General features: G+C 35.0%; 1 protein-coding gene across 1 annotated transcript in view; it reads right to left on the reverse strand.

The window, feature by feature from the left end:
• Positions 1–8,365: 8,365 nt before the first annotated feature.
• The window catches only part of LOC144967706 (uncharacterized), a gene marked incomplete in the record, with an annotated part of 192,257 nt that continues 177,759 nt past the window's right edge, over positions 8,366–22,863 (reverse strand). Inside the window, 5 exon segments of the mRNA XM_078905248.1 lie at positions 8,366–9,027; positions 11,101–11,308; positions 15,580–15,724; positions 17,094–17,245; positions 17,625–17,750. Coding sequence (XP_078761374.1) covers positions 8,963–9,027; positions 11,101–11,308; positions 15,580–15,724; positions 17,094–17,245; positions 17,625–17,750 — 696 coding nt within the window.

The following is a 22,863-nucleotide window of genomic DNA, read 5'->3' on the forward strand; positions in this document are numbered from 1 at the left end:
TAAAGCACCCAAGAAAAGGCAAGACAAAGGGAAATTGGTTCAGATAGAGAACAGATGTAGATTCCAAGAGCACACCGTCAAAGTACTTAGTTTGAAATCACCTAAAAGTCTCATCCAGACACAAGCACAGGTCCCAACTAAGAGGAATACACTCAAATGTTTACAAATCATATAATATAATATGTAAACTAAACATAATACAATGCATAACAGAGAGATGATTTACAAGGAAAAAAATATCATCTCTCAAAACTATAACTATACATTCGACTGTTTTTCTCCCAGCCAAGGACTCCAAGCAGGGTCAGGACAAAACTAAGTAGTCTCATTCCAAGACAATGGCAGGAAACAATTGGAAAACGGGTATGGGGGGATAGAAGACACAGCATGTACCTCCCTGCCCAATATGGGAGGTCAGGATCCCCATTTCTAAAAATAGATTTATACTCTTAAATCCATATATGTACCAGTAAAACCCATCGAAATGGTAATATGACATGTGATAGAAACTGATGTTTAAAAATAACCTTTTTTCAGAAAAACAACCCATAAGTGTTGCACCTAACCAGTTAACTGCCATACCCTGGCAAAACATGAGCGAAGTGCCAGGTTTGAGATTTTTTTCCAGAGTACTGAGGCTAACTTGTTAAACAATAGCAGTTTGAGACAAAGGTTTCTTTGGTTTCATTAGATCCAAAATATTTTGAGATCTGTTGTCAAAATGATATGTTACAATGTCCATATCTACAAAGTGTAATTGTAACATAGAAACAGACTATTTAATTTAACAATACCTTTTGCTGACAATAAACAAGTATTGTTCAACAATCATAACAGTATATTGTGTCAATATGATGTCATATGAAAAAACATACAAAAATGGGGAGCAATTGTTTTATAAAAGCCTTACTGCACATGCGGCTCTTTCAGTCATTCAAGCCCCAGCAAAAAGATGATAGAATAGTCAAATGATTTGGATGTCTCAAACAAGAACCTGAGACAAAATAAAGACAAAACAATAGATGAAGAGAATGAGTTCAACAGAGATCAGAAGAAATCGTCTCTCCTAAAAGGAATACATTCAAATGATTTGTAAATTAAGCATTTTATTAAAAACCAAACAATGATATAAAATGAGATCACAAAATATAAAGTCCTCTTTCCGTTTCCCACTTGGTCAAATACTCCAGCCAGGTTTGTTTTGTTTTGTTTTTAAGGGTTTTACGACGCTTGCAACACACTAAGGTCATATCAGCGCCAGTAAAAAGGAAGAAAATGGTATAGTAAAAAAATACAGAATTACAATTAAAGCACCCAAGAAAAAGGAAGACAAAGGGCAATTGGTTCAAATAGAAAACATGTAGATTCCAAGAGCACATTGTCAAAGTACTTTTTAAAGATCATCTAAAAGTCTCACTCATACACAAGCACAGGTCTCCACAAAGAGCAATATACTCAAATGTTTACAACTCGTATATAATGTGTAAACAAAACATATTATAGTGCATAACAGAGAGATCATTTACATGACAAAAAATACCATCTCCCAAAACTCTAACTATACATTTAACTGTTTCCCTCCAAGCTAGGGTACCTGGCCGGGGCCAGGACAAAGCCAAGTAATCTCATCCCAAGACAAAAGACACGGCAAGTGCCTCTCTGCCCACAATGGAAGGTCAAGAACCCCACCCAGCTAGCCAGGTTCCAGGCAAAGTCAAATGTTCTCAATCCAAACTACAGCATCAAACCCATATGAAAAGTACAAAAAATGAAGAAAGAAGAGATAGCATTCCTCTGCGCTAAGGGAATTCCATCCAACATGTCAGCAATTGTGTATTAAGATTGTAAATAGCTGAAACACATAATATTATAAAAATTGCATTAAAATATTAAGTAGCAGTGGTGATATTATTCGTTGAATTCGTTCAGAAGGCTTTATTTGTAAATATTGAGATGGGTATGGGTAAAAGATACACATCATTTGGTAGACTGTAAGGCAAAAGGTTAAAATGAAAGCTTTTGTTTGTTTTCAATGGTTTTACGGCGTTTGCAACACATTTAGGTTATATCAGCGCCAGTAAAAAGGAAGAAAATGGGATAGTAAAAAAATTACAATTAGAGCTCCCAAGAAAAAGTAAGACAAAGGGGAACTGGGAACAAATAGGGGTCAGATGTAGATTCCAAGAGCATACCACCAATGTACTTGGTTTGAGATCACCTATAAGTCTCATCCGGACACAAGCATAAAGAGGAATACACTCAACATTCAAAATAACAAATACAATAATACATAACAAAGAGATGATTTACAAGGAAAAAAATATCACCTCCCTAAACAATAACTATGCATTTGACTGTTTCCCTCCCAGCCAAGGCCAGGAAAAAAACAAGTAATCTCATTCCAAGACAAAGACAGAAAGCATGTTGGAAAACAGATTTAAGGAGATAGAAGACACAGTAAATGCCTCCCTGCCCGCTATGGGAAAGCAGAAATCAAATACTACATTGTATATTGATAACTAAATATATAAACAAGTTCATAAACTTTAACACACACACACACAAATATATATATATATATATATATATATATATATTATATATATATATATATTATATATATATATATATATATATATATATATATATATATTGTGTGTGTGTGACAGTATAAAGGCACATTTAATCCTTTCTGTCTGTTACCCCCACCCCCCTCCTCTTCAAGTAGAGTCTGAAATTTAAAAAACACTTCTTCAACCTCCCAAAAAAAAAAAAAAAGAAAAAAAAAAAGAAGAAAAACCCAAAAAATAACAACAAACAAAAACAACTAATCAAAAAAAAAAACAACAAACAACCAATTTTTAAAAAACAAACAACCAAACCAAAATACAAAAACAACCTAAATCCCCCCCCCCCCCCCCCCCTTCCCCTTAAAAAAAACCCCAAATCTAATTAAAACAAAAAGTCTGAAATGTAAAAAATGGACACAACCCAATTCCTAAAGCTTTCGTATAATGTACACAAGAGTAGAGAATAGTTCGAAAAATTATATTTATAAGAACTTAATTTAGTCAATGTAATTGCATAGAAATTATTTACAGGAATTTAACATAAAATATACACTTCTATTTTATCACTTCTATTTTATTTGTATAAAATTAAACAATCGAGTGTCAACAATGCATTTTCCATTTGATAAAATCTTAAATGACAGAATACGATTGATTTGGGTTTTCATCTATAGATGCTTGGTTATCTTGAATGAGATAATTCATAACTGCCTTCAAAAGTGTACAAATTTGAGGGCATTTTATACTAAATAGTAAAACAAAACGTATACATAAAATAATGTAGATTTTAAGCTATTGACAGCTTCCAAAGTATTATTTGAAAAAATATTCTCTATTACTTGTTAAAACAAGCAACAATGGGGGAGAGGGGGAGAGGAAATGACAATCATTTGAGACATAGTTATTGAATATAAGTTACAGCAGATACACTGTCATGTGTATAACAAATAATATGATAAATAAATGGATTTGATCTGTGCTGTGAATAGACTGTGATGATTGCGAAGTTGACAGCATGGCCGACCAGCTTAAATGGTTGTACAAATATAAAAGAGAAGTTAATATGTAATCTATAAATCAGTCAATGGAGTGAAAACACTGTTAGTAAATGTCACTGGACAGACATTTTTTAAGGCTTACAGATTTTGAAAAAATACTTTATATTGTCAGTGTAAGACATCATTCCCGCAAATGCTGCATGCAATTTCAGATTCATTCTTAGAATAAAACCCAATTTTGACACTTTAATTTTGCCACAAGATGTTTTTGTTGTTTTATCTTTAGGGTTTTTACGGTGCTTATGGCACTTTTAGGTCCTTTCAACACCAGTAAAATATGGGTACGATAGAATAGTTAAAATATTTAGATCAAGCTATCAAGCAGAAAAGACACTGTAAGTCAAAGTGGACTTATTCAACAGAGATCAGACGTAGTTCAAGAAGCTAAATATCCATGTAGCCAGCCTAAAACCACTTTTAAGTCAACTAGTTAATTAATTAAATTCCCTTTATTCATCCCATAGGGAAAATTTGTCTTTAGGGTCCATTCCAAGGGAAGACTGGAATAACCCAGGCATCAGCCACACCGCAAACTGAGCTAGGGCGAGGTGACTTACTCAAGGCCACACAGCACGGCAAATATTCGAACTCAATACCTTTCAGGTATAAAGCAAAGACCATATCGCTGAGCCACGCTGTCCCACACCACTTCAGAATCCTACCAAAAGGGACGCACTCTGGTTGTTATAAAATAAGCATTTCAATTAAAAACCTAACATTGAAATTAACTATTATATAACGGAGACACAATTTACAAGGGGAGGAAAAAATTATACCCCAATCCATCCCTGTGTTTCCTAATCAGAAAAAAAAGACTCCAGGCACGACTCAAGTGAAACTAAATGTTTCCATTTCAGAACAAAGAAATAAAGCCACATAGTAAGGACACATATTTAAAAGGATAGAAGAGAAAGGAAGGCTGTGGATCTAAAAAGACTATCCAGTTCTAGAATTACAAAGTAAGACATAGGGGAACTGAGAACAAATAGGGATCAGATGTAGATTCCAAGAGCATACCACCAATGTACTTAGTTTGAGATCACCTATAAGTCTCATCCGGACACAAGCACAAATTCCAACAAAGAGGAATACACTCAAATGCTTACATTATACATTCAAAATAAGAAATATAATAATACATAACAGAGAGATGATTTAAAAGGAAAAAACTATCATCTCCCAAAATAATAACTATGCATTTGACTGTTTCCCTCCTAGCTAGGACTCTGGCCAGGGCCAGGACAAAACAAGTAATCTCATTCCAAGACAAAGACAGAAAGCTTGTTGGAAAACAGATATAAGGGAATAGAAGATACAGTATGTACCCCCCTGCCCACTATGGGAGGTCAGGAACCCCAACCGACATAACATTTAACATGACATGCCAAAATGTTAAATATTTACTGCCTTTAGCTAGTTGATCATTAACATCTGAGTCGAGAGTGGTAATGCGTGCAAAAACCAAACTTCGCTGCCATTGAGTCCATCCAGTCAATGACAATCCTAAATTTTGCTCGATCTTTTTCCAAAAAGAGACAATTATTGCTTGGCCATTTAGAATGCGACTTGCCATTAAGATTAAGCAGCTACTTTAATCTCAAACTAAGGCAAAAAATTGTCAGAGTGCCTCACAAAATCTGGAATGTTGTGTCATAAATATACTTTTTGAATACAAGAGCAAATTATACTGAAAAAAAAACATGCATATCAATACATCATAACTGCAAAACAATAAAGTAAATCATAAATATTTTGATATTCACAGTTGCTTACGTTATATTATCACATTAAGACACTATAACAAGAAAATAAAGGTGACAATTGCATTGAATAATCATGAAGGTTTATGTGACAATTTGATTTTACATCGAACAGTCAAGAAGAATCCCAAATCATTTATGACCTCACAGGTAGTTTAAAATGAAAAATGGCAATATTTCATTTGTAAGAGATACTATTTTTAAAATTCTTATAGTTTAAAAAATTACACAGTGCAGATTCTGAATGAACTTAAATGCCAGTACTCAATAAACGTTTCATTTCTTTAGCATAGAAACAATTATTGATTGCAAGGTTAAGTACATTTTGACATTGTTGAAATTCATGTAAATTGCTAATATAAATAAATGTCTCAATATCCTTGTCTTTTGATTTTAAAATCTTTTCAAAACATACAAGGTGCAAAAAAACAAAAACAAAAACAAAGTTGAGTCTATTACTAAAAAACGCCAAACCAACAAGATTTTAAAGTTATTGAAATATAAATTGGTCATATTAATTAAAATTTAAGTAGAACTTTTTTTTTATTGAGGAGCGAGTTTTGTACACATTTCAACATTTCTATTTGAAAAACATATTCGAGGCAAATTTTTATACATCATGATAGGTTTTAGACCCAGGATTCAAGTCAGACCAGTAGTAATGGGTTGTCATTAGTGTTAAAAGAAGAGAGGCCCAGCATGGTTTCGCCTTTAAGTAATGTTGCCTCAGGACATTAAATAATAAACAATCAGTCTGGACACAAGAAGTTTCTTTTCTTAACCATTTACAAAATGGTGGACACATATAGATAATATTGAAGAGTCTATGAAATACAACTAGATTTTTACCACTCCCTAAACATCTAATTGAAATCATATTCTCCCCAGCCACATGTAATTTCATATATAAAAAACTAAGATGTGGAAAGTAATATTTACAAAATCTCATACGTTTGCTAAACACTTTGGTCACCATAATTTTGGGCATTTTCTTCTTCCTTGCATTCTTGACATTAGGATATTTAAAATATGGTTTACATAATGCAAAGTAGAATCAGCTTAAAACAAATTAAACCAACGACTTAATAAAAGTCAAGGCAAAAGATTTCTATAATTTCTTCAATGAGAGTATCTGCACTTGATGAAATGATTATTTACTGCTCATTCTCCAAAAATTTATAAATGAAGAGTGGCAAACATGAATGAGTCATACATGAGTTATTAATTTTATTTCAGATCTATTTGTAACACACCTTGGATTTAGTTTTCAAGACTCAACATTAGGTTTTCAGGCAATATAAGGAAGAGAAAAAAAGATAAAGAAAAAAGAGATCACAGTTTGATTCAGTATTAAAATATAATTCATGAGCGAAATAACAGATAGTCTAAATGACAATAGACATAATAGTCTTAGTCATGCCACCGTCAGTAATTCTACAAAATGGACTGTCATGAAGACAATGATACAATATCTGATATAAAACAACTGTCAAGAGTTGTCATGGAAGAGCTACAGTTTCAGGTCAAAACATTAGACAATCAATAAAAGAAAATCAAAAGACAAAATAAAGACTTTCAGTTTTATTTACTTCGCCTTTTAAGTTTAAAGATAAACATGCCTATTTCCTTTGGTTGAAAAAACACAGAAAAACACACCACTTCCTCTTTTAACATACACGCAGACATGAGTCTTCAAAATGATTATTTTTAAATGGTGGAATATTAAGACCAAGAAACGTCTCACGTGAATCATGATAAATTTGACATCCAAATCATAAGATGGACATGGATATTGGGAGAGATAATGAGGAAAATGAAATTGCAAATCTTAATTATTAAGCTGGAAAGAAAAATATAATTGGTGCTAATCAATCTGACCTGATCAAAATGATCACAAAACAGTATCATTAACAATTTAAATTAAAATCAACTAAGTCTTTTCTATTTCGAAACTAGGTATCAAGCATTTCAATAGCAAATTCAAAGAAATAATACTAATACGTGACACCGAATATGGAATTCTCTACCTGAAAATATTTTAAAAATTAATGGCTAAATTGAATTTGACAGAGAAATCAATAAAATCAAAATAAAAGCATAGGCAGATCCATTTGTCCTCACCACACTCACAGTCACAATTATCTTCAATGCACGGAGTTACGACTTAATGACAAGAAGAAGAAAAACCAATTCTGACCATTTAATACAAGTAAGAATTAACGAAGAAAATCAAACAGAATTCGTCTTGTAAACATGAGATCCAAATTTTAAAAACAATTGAAAAAAAACCCCTCAAAACAACAATAGCAAATTATCAAAAAGAATCTTAAAACTTTTTCAACAGTTTTTTCAATTTTAGGTGGAAAATAAAAGAAAAGAAAAGGAAAAAAAAAAGAATAAAAAGTAAGAAAGAAAAATAAAAAAAAGAATAATTTAAAAAAATAAAAAATATGGTTGAAAAACTATTTGTTTTTGATGGAAACAAATGCTTTCAAATATCAGCAGGAATGGATGATTAACTGGAAGCTCTATTAACAACGAAATTATTTGAATCGAGAACACAGTGCTATTTAACAAGGAGCAATAAAATCATATGGTTTCAAATGAATTACTAGCATGACATTTGTCATGAAAGCTGCTCACAGCGAAAAACCAAACTTTCTTATAGATGAATCACGACATTATAAAAAACTATATGGGTGCCAATGACAAGAAAGAAAATCATAACATTCTGACCAAGCATAGGCTCTTAAATAATATTAAAATTAAAACAAAAACCCCCCAAAGATTATGATACAATTGGGGTACTTTTCAGATGTTGATTGTGTGATAAATTTACAAACTAAAATTTTTAAAAATTTGGCCGAATCATATGACTACAACTACATCACTAGAATAGTTTCGATTCCAAAATTTGGCACCCCTACAATTCATGATAATGGTCAATCATTTTCCTCCAACCAAATGTGTGATCAAATTTTCTTTTTTTATTCATACAATGAATCGATGGTTTTAAACACAAGTGGCCCATCCCATATTCAAAACTCTTATATTCACTTTCTCTCAAAAAAAAAGTCCAAATCATGTAACATTAAGCACACAATGTCAGTGTTTTAAATTAAGCCTTTTAATCTTAAAAAAGGTCTTTAAATAAGAGGTTTAATATAGTGGGAAATGGCTTCCAAATAACGTCAAGAAACCCTTTTTATAATGTGGGAAAAGATGTGTATGAAACAGTCCAGACAAAGCAGAGAGAAAATTACAAGAAAATAAAATTCCCCAAAAATCAGATTGTTTTGACTGGGGATCGAACCTCAAACCTCTTGATTATAGGACGTCCACACATCACGTCTGCTCCCTAATTTTCTAACATGGGATAGGCCACTTGTCCTTTTAACCGACCAAATATAAATATATGTGATAAAATAACATGTCATTAAACTGTACAGGAATTCACAACACAATATTTGGATGAAAGAAGGCAGAATGAATGTGTTGCAAATATTAGTTGGGTCAAATGTGTAAGTAATCGTGCACTCTCAGTGTGTAACATATGGCATTTTAGGATGGAGCTCTACAACACAGTAGTGGGTTTGTCACTTGAAATGTAGTCACCATTTTCATAGTTGTCCTCTGGCTCTGGATGGGAATAACAACGCATAAATGAAAACATTAAATCAAATTCAATTAGGGTATACTGCCATTTAATCAATACTCGCCTGTAGGAACAAAATTAATCTGTTTGCTGCTTTAAGATATAATATACAGTGATGACAATCTCAGAAATTTTCCGCTGATTTGGCCATGTCAAACATTTTCCTCTGATAAAAGCTCAGGTCAAGTGGGGAATGAATCACCATCATGTCTTGTGTCATATTTTGACACCTGTGCTCAGTTGCATGAATGTTGGTGACATTCCCATTTTTATGGCGTCAAGACAAACTGGCGCAAGATGTCAAAAGTGAGACAAGGCAACTGATGGTCGAAAAGGAAGGAGGTAAATGAGTCTCGATTGTATTTGTACTTAGGTCAAGAGTGGTAGTTCACTTAAAAAGATAATTATCATAAATTCACCCTAATTAGATAAAAAGCCACATCAATTAAACTACTTTCCCCCCCCCCCCCCCCTCTCTCTCTCTCTCTCTCTCTCTCTCTCTCTCTCGCTCTACCTCTTTCTTTTTCACTCTCCCTCTCTTTCATTCTTTCTTTGTCCCTCTCTGTTTTTCTGTTTCTATCTTTCCCTTATCCATATATCTCTCTCAACCATTCTTCTATCAATCTTCATGTTATAAACGTCATCTGGTAAAAGAGATATTAATCTGTTACAAGTATGAGGGGTGCTCAACTTAGTTTACTCTTTTTACCTTTGTTTTTACAATGTTTTATAATTTTTATTTATTAAAGATTCTTGAGTCTTATTTGTAAAATCCTTAACTCCTGGGCTACAAAAACAAAGATAAAACAAGTAAAAACAAATACTTTCAGGCCTTTTGACCAAAAGTTTATTCTAAATAACTTATATTTAAAAAAGGAAAGGGCAATTCATTAAAAAAATTACATAAAGTAAGTTATGTCTCAACTATTAAGAATAGATTACACTAGAAGTAGTAATATAACCAAACTATGATGTTACGGACCGATACATTTTCCTCCTTTTTGACAAATTGCCATTATCACTGAATATAGCCTTTTCAAAATTCTGTATCCAGTCTTGGTGAACTAAAACAAATGAGTATTTATCTCAAAACATTGCCTTTTGGGAGACAACATTGCCAGTGGTTTATAAAGGCGAGGGTATCTGGGGGATGAAATTGTATTGAAACAAGTGACAGGAAAAAATAAACTTTTTTGCCCATTGAATTCTGAATAAGATTCCTTGTCAAGCTGTTTTTAAAATTTCGTTTAATTATACTTCTGGTGTTAAAAATGTATTTACAAGTGTGGAAATATTTGGTTCAGGTTGCACTTCTCAGAGAGAAACTGCCACTTCCTCACCATTTGGTAGCTAATCTATATGAAATGATGAGATAAATGTTGATATTTGGTGAAAGACAATGACAATCACAACCAGACAACTAACGAACACTTCATTTATCTGGACAAACATGCGAGAGAGTCTATTGTGGAGGGGTTTTTAATGAATATTTGATTGTTAATAACATTTGCAAGATAAGTGTTTACGCTTTGAACATTCAGATGTTTGTCTACAAACTATGATTATAATTCCGCTGTTATGTGTTCTGTGAAAAATTGGGGGCTATTAGACAACAACATAGAGTAAGGACAGTTATACGGCAGTGAATTGTATTTCCTGTTCTAATCATCTGACAAACTGTAAACAGTACCTAACAGAATTCAGGCTTTTCAGTCTTCCACAGAATATGATGCAATTTTGATTGTTTCCATGGTCAGCAAAGTATTGAAATTTAATGAGTTCCACAAATTTTGATTTGTCAGTAACTTATTTCGATAAGTGATTGTAATACAGTGACAGGTAAGCACTGTTAATATGTGATTGTGAGGGCATTTTCTGCTCATAACCGAAGTCCTTCGATTACCAAATTGATCATTGACCAAAAAGATTATAAATATTATGATCATAGCAATGTGATTTAAACATTTGCATGGTGCTTTGCTGGAGCAGTTGATACAACAGTTAACTGTTGCTAACTACTGCCATCTGACATTGTGTTTTATTAAGTATCAACTCACCAAAAGCACTGTTAGCATAGGAGAAATCCACAGTGGTGGAGTCTTTTGTTGTGAAATTTGAGTTGGCGTAGACATGCTCTGTAACCATCTGGTTGGCATAAACATTTTCCTCCATGGGTCGCATGTTGTCATACAATCTTTCTTGTTCTATTTTGATCTTTCTTTCTATCACCTCCACCAAAGCATCAAAGATGAAAATATACTGTGTCTGTGAATTAGAAGAATGGCTTTGAATGAACTGAGATAGGCTAGATCTATGGTTTTTTATTTGAACAAAAAAAAATAATAAACAAATTATTATTATATCCTTGAAAAAAAAAAGTGCTTTCATTTTATACTACAGACCTGCCAACTTGCCAAAATCCGTTTAGGGGGCAATCAAAATTCATTTCAGTGGCACTTCAGTAAGCATACAAGTCTATTTAGACTTACAGATAACTTCATCTAGACAAATGTTAATGAACTCATGCATATAATTTAAAACCACATCAACATTAACACATTGAACACTTAAAACTATCAATGCCTTACCTATTTCCTCATATATGACAGTTATCTATGTGGAAATGGCCACAGTGTACATCCAAAAGTATTCAAATGATGCAGTATAAAATGTGTAAAAATTTAAGATTGATTAGAGACTAAGAAGGGGGTTAAATAATAATAGAAGACACAGGCCCTGGCAGTCTCAGAGCAAAGCATTGGATGGGGGACAATCAACATTCAGTTCAGTTGAAACACACACACTCCCTCTCTCTTTCTATCTCTCTGGTCCCACTTACTTCTTTCTTTCTTTTTTTAAAATTTAAAAAAATATATATTAACAGGGGAGGGAAGGGATCAATAAAAACACAGTCGCAGTCTAGAATTCTTTAATAACACCTCCCTAACCCCCCCCCCTTCCACCCCGACCCCAACTTATGCTTGATTTATATAGTTTTGATCTTGGTTTACATTTCATCTCAATACTTCATCTCCTTCTCTCTCTCTCTCTCTCTCTCTCTCTCTCTCTCTCTCTCTCTCTCTCTCTCTCTCTCTCTCTCTCTCTCTGTCTGTCTGTCTCTCTCTCTCCCCTTCCTTTGCACAAACACAAGCACACACATTTTTACCTATGATATTTTAACCATAATGTAAATGTAATATAACATATTTCCTTTTCTAGTTTACCTGAAGAAGGCCGAAACGTTGTTTACTCTGTGTTAGTATCTTTTATAAGAGTCATTTTTACTCCCTTTATTTTACCATACATTGAATGGATGGATTTAGCCTTGACAGGACCCCCTTCCCCCCACCCAAAAACATACCAAAGGTGGCACACACAACTGCACACTGCCAAAGTTAAATAATAATAATAATAATAATAATAATAATAATAATAATAATAATAATAAATTGCGCTTATACATCACATATTCCTGTTGGAGGACTCTATGCGCTTTACAATAAAATCTCAAGAATAAAAAGAAACATGGAAACATGGCATACAAATATCAGCAACAGGTCTATACATATAAACAAATATACATATCATAAAAATACAATGAAAAATGTGTCACAAGTAACAAGGACATAAGTAAATACATTAAAGTTGTTGAAATATTAGTTGTGATTGTTTAAAACCAATAAATAAATAGGGGCTATAAAAAATAAAATTATATCATTTATTATAATTATTATTAATTGATATAATACTAGTATCCACAGATAGTGCTCTGGGGTGCTTTACAATAGTTTTTTTGGTATCACACAAGTTCATTCATTCAACAACGAAATCACCAAAATCGTACACACACACACATCTTGTTCGAAGTTCACAGAGAATCTCGAAAAGCAGAATGAAAAAGATTGGTTTTTAAATGCCGTTTGAAGACTGGCAAACCTTCACATTGTCTGGTTTTAAGTGGTAAAGAATTCCATAGGATTGGAGCCGAAAATGCATAACCACGCTCAGCAAACTTTGTTCTTGGGATGTTTTTCTCCATCAGCAAAGAACTGGTGGATCACAGAGATCGAGTTGGTTTATATTCCCTCACAAGTTCAGACATAATTTCGTTAAAAATAAAAACTTTGTCATCTGCTGTGTATGCACGCTCAACTTTAGTGGTAAGACCGAATGTAATAATGTCCATTTTAAATTTCTCAATATCTAATGACTTATATTTTTGGAATGTTACTGTCTATTTTGTTGGTTTAGGTTTTTCCAAATTCAATTCAAATATGTGGTTACTCTGTACGTTGGTGTTATTCAACAAGTGTGATCACGACTTTAATGATGAGGTCTAACGTGTTTCCCTTTTCATGTGTTGATTCAACAGGCAACCAATGAAGATTCATGAGTGATTGTCTAGTTTGTACAGTAGTTCTAGTGACAATTCGGGCTGCAATGTTTTCACTGCACCGTAATTTAGAAATTTGTTTTGCTGGAAGGCCTACCAAAAGAAGATAACAATAATCTAGAAGAGAAAGTATCTTTGCGGAAGTGATTTTCTGTGCTGAAGACAAGGATAGATAAGGTCTTATGAGCCTGAGTTTTCTAATTTCTATAAAAAGAGACTGACATACTTTACTTATTTGTAAATACATACTGAGAGTTTGATCAAAACAAATTCCAAGATTTTTAATGTTTTTGTTGTATACAACAACTGAACTACAGATGAATATATTGTCATTGGGGGAAGATTGATAGTTTTAATTTTATGAGGTGCAGCGCATGCCATTAACTCTGTCTTTTCGTTGTTCATTTTTAATTTGTTATCTTGCATCCATTTGTTGACATTTTCTATACAGGTTTGAATATTATGGGCACATTCTTGAATGTTCTCAATTGACACAGATTGGTACAGTTGTGTGTCATCGGCATAAAAATGGTAATTTAAATTATATTGAGAAATCAGTTTGTCCAGTGGCTGAGTGTACAATACATATAAAATAAGCCGAAGAACTGAACCTTGCAGCACACCAAATTCAAGAGATTGGGTTTTAGACAAGATATTATTTACAGTTATTTCTCGTTTCATTTGATATAAAATTACCTTCTCAAGGATATTTGACAGAAAAGGAAGGTTAGAGACTGGTCTTTAGTTTTTGAGCTCGTTTTAATCCAAGCTTGGCTATCTGGGACAGTGACATCCGAAAATGACAGGTTGATTATATGTTATAGAGTCAATGAGGACATCAATGTTTTCTGTCATTGTTCTTGTAGGAATAGGGTCCAGGTCACGTGTTTTTGAAGGGGAAGATAAAATCATTTTTAAAAAAAATTCTTTGGAACCAGTATTAAAAGAAGTTAAGTTATGCCCATGAAATGGCGAATAATCGACCATTAAATTTGTTTGGTCAAGATCTTGTCTAATCGTTTACACTTTATTATGAAAAAAGTTACAGAACTTATCAGGGAGATCATTTGCATTAACATTGTCCGGAGCCGGGTAGACTTACTATTATCTCTTGTAGTGCATTATACACAGAAAACAACACTTTTAAGAATTACAACTTTTCGATTTTGTCATACTATTTGACACGATCGTTCCTCAAAAGCCTCTTTACTCTATTAAGATGTTCTGTGTAGATCAGGCGGTGCACTGTTAGTTCCGAAGCTCTCCATTTCCTCTCCGCTGCATAACGTTGTTGCTTAGCTTTAATGGTTGCAGATGTTATCCAAGGTGCTGATGGTCTTGTTGGTAAGCGATGGTTTTTCAACGGGCATGATGGTCAAGAACGTCTCGTAACACTGTGTTGAATTTATCAGTGATGTCAGTGTTGCCATGCTCAATGACTCTACCCCTGTCCTTATGTCCAAATGAAAACTGAATGTGTTGATTACTTTTAGATTCCAGCACTTCACCTGCCTATTTTCCATTGAATGGGGTGGATTCCCATTACTAATGTTCCAGAGTAGCAAATAATGGTCTGAAGGTGTGTTGTCGACTACTTTAACTACTTTATCCTGCTTTTGGGATTTCTGGAGTAATGGAGATACACAATAATACAACTAATATCTTGGTCATTGACCCCAGAGTACACAATAATACCACCGATATCTTGGGCCATTGACCCTGCTAAAATATAATATTATATGACATCAACTGCATACACTTTGATGGCAGACACACAGAATGTGTATTGACTGACCATAGAGGATGACAACAAAATATGCCAGCATCACCTTCCAGACATTTAAGACCATTTCCTTTACTCAGTATTTCCATTGCTGCCATGAAAGTGTAGCTCTGACACAATGTTACTTACAATGTTATTACCTTGGTAATATTTTATTTTCTTTGAAATGGGTACATGTAAAAATGTAATTTGTAAAAACCTTCATCTTCATGCAAATTTTCAGATTTTAAAAATTGGTATGAAAATTTTGGCTAATGCTTAGAAGTTTCCTCATTAATGATTTATAATCTTCAAGTTTTATGTTTTACGGAATACAATTTATCTTTAGAGTATCATTCTATCTATTTTCAAATACATTACCTCAGCTTGCACCATACGAGGCCTGTTTTTCCTCATTTCCAAAACATACTCAAACACATCAATATCATCATCTAACGAATGCCTCTCGATATACTGCATGAAGTAGTCCAATGCTATGAAAGTTCCTGTCCTCCCAACACCAGCACTTAAGAACCCAAATAAATTTAAAAAAAAAAAGAAATATATTAATAGAAAAAGAAATTAATGAATGATATAAAAATTAACATTAATTAATAAATGGCAACAAAAAATAAATAAATAAATATTTTTAAAAAAAATGAATAAATAAATATTTAAAAAAAAAATGAATAAATAAATATTAAAAACTATAGAAAACAGAAGATCATTATGTTATGTAATAACTGAGGATATTTTATTTAAATAAAGTTATTATACATTTTCAAATACTTCTGCCATTTGTTAGATACAAGATATTCAACGTGACTGATGATAAAGCATATGAGACCAAAGCTCTACAGAAGGCAAAAATGATACCCATAACTGAAACTGTACAATGGTAAAAAAGACAGTCCCAGTTCTTCCTTTGGATAAATAATGCGGACATAAACTTGATTAAAAAATAAGTCATCAATATTATTCAGGATAAACATTTGAATGAAATAAATTCAAAAATGGAAATCAGTTAAAATATTAAATATTATTGACTTCCGCAGAATAATGTTATACTGTAAAGTAAAAAAGTGTTGGCAAATGCCATATAGGGTAATGTCCTGGGTTAAAAACAAATATAAAGTAGTGTCCAGTTCCTCTCCTTTCCATTTTACCTATAACTGCCAATTTAATGAGGATACCTAAACTACTGTGATGAGATCAGCAGTATAAAAACAACTTGACACGAGCCCCATTGTTTTCAATAAAAACTAAGCACATTATCAATACATACTTCTTTCTCTCAATAAATTCCAAGATATAAAAGATTTTTTGACCAATCATTGGCAAATGGAGCAGAGAATCAAATATGAAAACTGTGATCAAAATTCATGACAATAATTGGAGCGGTGAATGAACAATCTTAAAGATGGCTGCATTCATCATTTAGTCCTTTACATTCCTTCTGGAACACATGGCTTGAACAGTACACCTCCACCATATTCTGTTCTGTGTCTTCTTCTTCATCTCTCCCCAGGACATTCCAGCCAACTTCACCTCTTCCCCACAAGATATTATGTTCTGTTGAAGTTTCTGTAGCTTTGACTTTTGACAGGGCTGCTAACCCTACTACGCCAAACCCTCCTCCTTTTTTCCGGGCTTGGGACCAGCAAGTGTACTTTGGAAGTACTCTAGACGGAGTTATGGCTGCAAAAGTTTCATGAATATAAATATCAAATAGCTTGTCAATCCATTGCACAAAAATAGATTTTATGGCAATATGAGCAGTTCATAAAGCAATGTGGAATTCTTGGTAGTATTCATATTTGCTTTGTCTTCATCTTAAATCCAAATTCATGAGATAACAATCAGTGGTTGCCAAGCTAGTGTTATTGATAGGTTACCTGCAGTGAACAATGAGTGGGCCAGAGTCTGGTGGTGTGGTCTCCTTTCGAACCAACTGTGCAAACTCAAGTACATCATCAAAGGTGAGATTGGCACTGAAGTCCCACCAGCCAGGGATGAAAAAATGGGTCACCCTGCGATCCATGTTGCCCTTGTTTAAAAAAAAAAAAAGACCAGTCTTTGTTTTGAAATGAGCTCTATTATACAAATAAATTTGATGATCAGGATACCCAAAATACCACCATAAAATATCTTGCTGATTTGTTTAATCAAAGCTAATAGTAATACGAGACTATGTGAAAGGAGATGAGGTCTAGTCTGCCATACATTGACAGTCCACTTTATAAAATATATTTTAGTCTTTTAGTTAAATACTATATGGATATATTAAAATGAGCACCAGCTTGTCAAAAAGGGCAAAATCTTCTTGGAGTCCTCAGATTAAGAATTTTTGACAAGTTGGAGATCATCTGTATCTATTGATATATATATAATGAGTACACAAAGGCGGAAGGAGGAACAGGGCTTACCACAGAAATCTTAAAATTGCGAATGATGTATTTGTTGAGTTGAGAGAAGTTGGTCATTTCTACCACAACATCACCGTAGCTGATTGGTTCATTCAGGTTCTCAGGCCAGTACAAGTTTACTTTCATCTAGGATGTTTTAAATCAATTTAAAAAATAAAAAATCCGAGGATTTAATATCTGCCTCATTTCAACACTTATCTTGAGACAAAATTTTTAATCTATCTATGGTTAAACACACTTTTAAGCACAATATTAGATAATTTTAACATTGGTATATCCAATCTAAAATATGCATACAGAATTTATGAGACAGAACCAGCAAAACTGAAAAAAAATATGTTTAGTTGTTAAATCCAAAGTCTCAATCCTGATTTAAATGTGGCCTTGACATAGCATTACACAATCTTTCACCAATATAAAAGTTAAATTAATTAAAAAATTATACGAGTCTTACCTTGGGAAGACGAAGTATGATGATAATTATTCCGTCTCTTAATGCTGAAGGAGTCAATTGGAGGAAGCGCTGCGTCACGTGATCACTATTTAACTCCGAAAAAGCTGCCCACAACAAGTGTGTAGTAATGATAATACACAACTAAACTAAGTACTCTATGAACTTATCCCGCGATAGGTTACACATGTGTAATATATAGCACAATTTCACCGAAAAACAACAATAATACTCAATATAGAATTATAATCATATTACTAGTAAGGGCAAGGGAGGGAAGGGCAATTGACTCCTTCAGCATTAAGAGACGGAATAATTATCATCATACTTCGTCTTCCCAAGGTAAGACTCGTATAATTTTTTAATTATTCCGTCTACTTTAATGCTGATAGGAGCCACTTGGAGATTTCAAAGCAGGGCAGGTTTTGAGGATAGTACTGAATTTGCAAAAGATTCCGAATGAGATTCAATGGGCTTTTTATAGAATCGAGCAAAGGTAGACTCCCTTTTCCATCCTGCCGTATTAAGTACATGCCATATATCTACACCCTTAGCTGCTGAAGAACAAGATGCTGATCGTGTGCTGTGTGCTTTAAATATGTTAGTATCCACTCCTGACTTGGTTAGGATAAGTCTAATCCAACGTGACAGTGTATCCTTGGAGACTCCTAAGTGAGGGCTAAGGGTGCTAATAAACAATTTATTAGAAGATCGAAGTGGTCTAGTCCGTTTCAAGTATGCTCGTAGATATGTCATAACACAAATCCGCCTGTCCTCATTAAATGCATGGAGTGTAATAATTGTTTGAGGATTAGAAGGCGAGTTATGTTTAAGCAATTTACTAATATGGAATATAGCTTTGCTATCATGAATAGATAAACAAGATGATTCAATAGTCATGGCATGAAATGATTGGCACCTATGTCCCGTAACAAGAGCACATAGCATAAGAAGTTTGGCTCCTAACATAAAAAGGTTAAGATCACGAGCAGGGGAAAGTGATCTTAAATAATTTAACACAGTAGATATGTCCCAAACAGTAGTGTAACGGGCACGAGTGGGTCGAGAATGAAATACACCTTTCATAAATCTACACACTAGCGGATCTGAACCGGTCTCGTTCAATGTTGACACTGCTGACCTCGCTGTATTGATGGCACTGTATCCCAATCCAGAATGAAATAATATTGTCAAAAAAGCTATAGTAGTCTGAACATTTTTACTCATAGGGTCCACCCCATCAGCATCACAAAACTGGATAAATTTCAGTAAGTAACTATTGTACTGTTTTTGGGTGTTGCGACGCCAACTTTTCATAATTATTTTTAAGGCGTGCTTGGAAACTCCTTGTTTCCGGATTTTTGCCCTGATAAGAGACAAGCCATCAACTTTAGTTTTGGATACAAAGGGTGCACAGCTGCCCTGTCTGATGCCAATGTCAATAGGTGTTTTGAGGCTTTTAGATGGACCGGGGGCGCTATCAGCATAGTCATAAGTTTGGGGAACCAAGTCTGTGTTTGCCAAATTGGTGCTATCACCAACGCTCGCGATACTTTGTCTTGTTGTATCTTTTGTAGAGCCCTGGGGATCATATTGAATGGAGGGAATAAATACACAAATCCAGCCCATAAATGATAAAAGGCATTAATGGCACAGGCAGATGGGTCAGGATATCATCATCATTGCCTTTTTCACCCTGGGTCAGGGTATAGGCCACAGACAAACAGTTTCCATCCTTCTCTATCCTGAGCCAACTTTTTTATCTCATTCCAGGTCTTACCACTTCTCTGTATATCAGCTTCTTTAATTCTTCTCCATGTTCCTCGTGGCCTTCCCCTTGATCTTCTGCCCTGAGGGTTCCAGTCCAATACTTTCTTTGTTATAGTTGAGTCATTCTTTCTAAGCGTGTGTCCAATCCACCTCCATCGTCTTCTTCCTATATCCTCTCCCACTGGTTTCTGCTGTGTTCTTTTCCATACTTCTTCATTTTTTATTCTATCCATCCATTTTATTCTGAGTAGCTTACGCATGCACCTGTTTACGAAAATCTGTACCCTCCTTATACATGCCTGTGATGCGTTCCAAGTTTCACATCCGTACAGTAGGACAGACTTCACGTTTGAGTTGAAAAGTCTTAGCTTTAGTTGAAGGGAGATATCTTTAGTTCTCCAAACTCTGTTCAAAGATGTGAATGCAGCCTGTGCCTTTCCTATTCGTGCTTTCACCTCTGCTTCCGTGCCTCCATCCTTGTCAATTATACTTCCGAGATAGCAGAAAGTGTCTATATCTTCGAGTTCCTGATCTTTTACTTTGATCTGCTCCCTTTGGCGCGTACCTATCCTCAAGACCTTTGACTTTGCAGGGTGAATTCTTAGACCAATTGATTCCGAGAGGCTGTTTATAATTGTGGTTTTTGCTTGCATCTGGTCCTGGGTGTGGGACAAAAGAGCCAGATCATCTGCAAAATCCAGATCATCCAACTGTGTCCAGGGGGTCCACTGTATCCCATTTCTTCTCCCTTTGGAGGTTTCCTTCATTAGCCAATCAATGGCAAGGATGAACAGGAATGGAGAGAGCAAGCATCCCTGCTTGACACCAGTCTTAATTTCAAAGCTGTCAGTAAGCTGATCTTCATGTATAACCCTGCAACTTGATCCTTCATACATTTCCTTAATGAGGTTTACTATCTTTTCAGGGAGTCCATAATGTGCCAGAATTTTCCACAATGTTGCTCTGTCAATACTGTCGAAAGCCTTCTCGTAATCCAGAAAGTTGACAATAAGAGGAGAGTTCCATTCTATAGACTGTTCCACTATGACTCGCAGAGAGGCAATCTGGTCGGTGGTTGAACGGTTTTTCCGAAAACCTGCCTGTTCGTCCCGCAGTTTAGCATCTGTTGCATTCTTAATTCTCTCTAAAATAATACGGTTGAAAACCTTTCCTGGGATAGAAAGAAGAGTGATGCCTCGGTAATTATTACAATTACTGAGGTCCCCTTTCTTTGGAAGCTTGATAAGATGTCCTTCCTTCCAATCCTTTGGGAATATCCCGTCATTCCAGATTCTCTCAAATAGTGGGTGCAGGGCCTCAGCATTTATTTCCGCATCAACTTTTAGAGCCTCCGGTGGAATCTGGTCTGGTCCAGCAGCTTTCCCCCTTTTCATCTTGTTAATGGCACCCACAATCTCTGCTATCGATGGTGGATCACAGCTAATTGGTAGCTCATTCCTTGCAGGCAAAATTTCTGGCTGGTTGTCTGGTGGTGGTCTGTTCAGAAGGCAGTTGAAATGTTCCCTCCATCGTTCAGATTGAGCCTCTTTTCCAAAAATAGTTTTCCCATCTTTGTCTTTGACTGGTACCTCTGGTTTCCCATATTTTCCAGCAAGTGTCTTGGTAGTTTGATAAAGGATCCTCATGTGTCCTCCAGTCGCTGCTGCTTCTGCTTTCTCTGCAAGTCTGTTCATGAATGCTTCCTTGTCTTTCTTCACAGATCTTTTGACTTCCTTAGCTATGGCTCGATACTGCTCTTGTGCATCCAGTCTTGAAGCCCTTGTTCGGCTTGCATTCACTTGTTCCTTCCTTGTTCTCCTCTTTTCAATAAGGTCCAAGGTGGTTGGACTTATCCATTCTTTATGTTCCGATTTCTTTACCCCCAATACCTCGTGGCAAGTTGTTATGTAGACTTCCTTGATCTTTGCCCAATGTGACTCTACATCTATGTCCTCCTCGAGCTCAGTAAGAGGTTGGAATCTATTACTCAACTGTAGTTTGAATTCCTCATTCTTTTCCCCATCAAGTGCATTCACCTCGAATTTTCTTCTTGTATGTGATCTGGCCCCGTGTTTTCTGAGTCGGAGCTTAAGCTTTGCCAATAGCAGGTGGTGGTCTGATCCAACATCTGCCCCTCTCCGTACTGTCACATCTTCCAATGAACGTCTGAATCTACGAGAGATACAAAAATGATCAATCTGATTCTCTGTCATACCATCTGGTGAGACCCAAGTTGCTTTGTGGATCCTCTTATGGGGGAACACTGATCCTCCAATCACCAAACTGTTGAATGCACAGAAATTTGCAAATCTCTCACCATTATCATTCATTTCTCCCATGCCATGACGTCCCATGATACCTTCATAGCCTACGTTATCCTGTCCCACTTTTGCATTAGCATCTCCCATCAATATGTTGATGTCTTTCCTTGGCAACTTGTCAATGACTTGTTGTAGCAGACCATAAAATGTATCTTTGTCCTCATCTGTTGCATCATTTGTTGGGGCATAGATCTGTACAATGTTCATGCTGATCTTCTTACTCCGTGTTGTAAAGGACGCCATGATGATCCTTTCTCCGCATTGTTCCCATCCTCTCAGTGACTTCTGGGCAAACTTGCTTAGAATTATTCCTACTCCCTGTGTATGAATCCCGTCCCCTCTCCCTGAATATAAAATCTTCTCCCCAGACTTGAGGTGTTTCTGTCCGGATTGTATCCAGTGGGTTTCGCTTACTCCAAGTATATGCAGCCTGTATTTTCTCATCTCAGTCACAACTTGAGAGCTTTTTCCTGCTTCATACATGGTGCGAACGTTCCACGACGCAATTCGAAGCTGCTTGTTTGGCGAAGACGTCATCGGGTCAGCAGAGTCCTTTCGGCTTTGTCTGTTGTCCTTCATAAATTCTGTAATTCCAGAAACTCTTCGGTCGCCCAAGCTAAAAAAAGGATTTGGTTTGTCTGTCTGTGTTTCTGTAACGGTTTGAGTTTAACGGAAAGGGGTGTTAACCCTTTGCCAA

Source organism: Berghia stephanieae, chromosome 3 (assembly GCF_034508935.2).
Source record: "Berghia stephanieae isolate SIO BIC M18660-M18661 chromosome 3, UCSD_Bste_1.3, whole genome shotgun sequence".
In the NCBI taxonomy this organism is placed as follows: domain Eukaryota; kingdom Metazoa; phylum Mollusca; class Gastropoda; order Nudibranchia; family Aeolidiidae; genus Berghia; species Berghia stephanieae.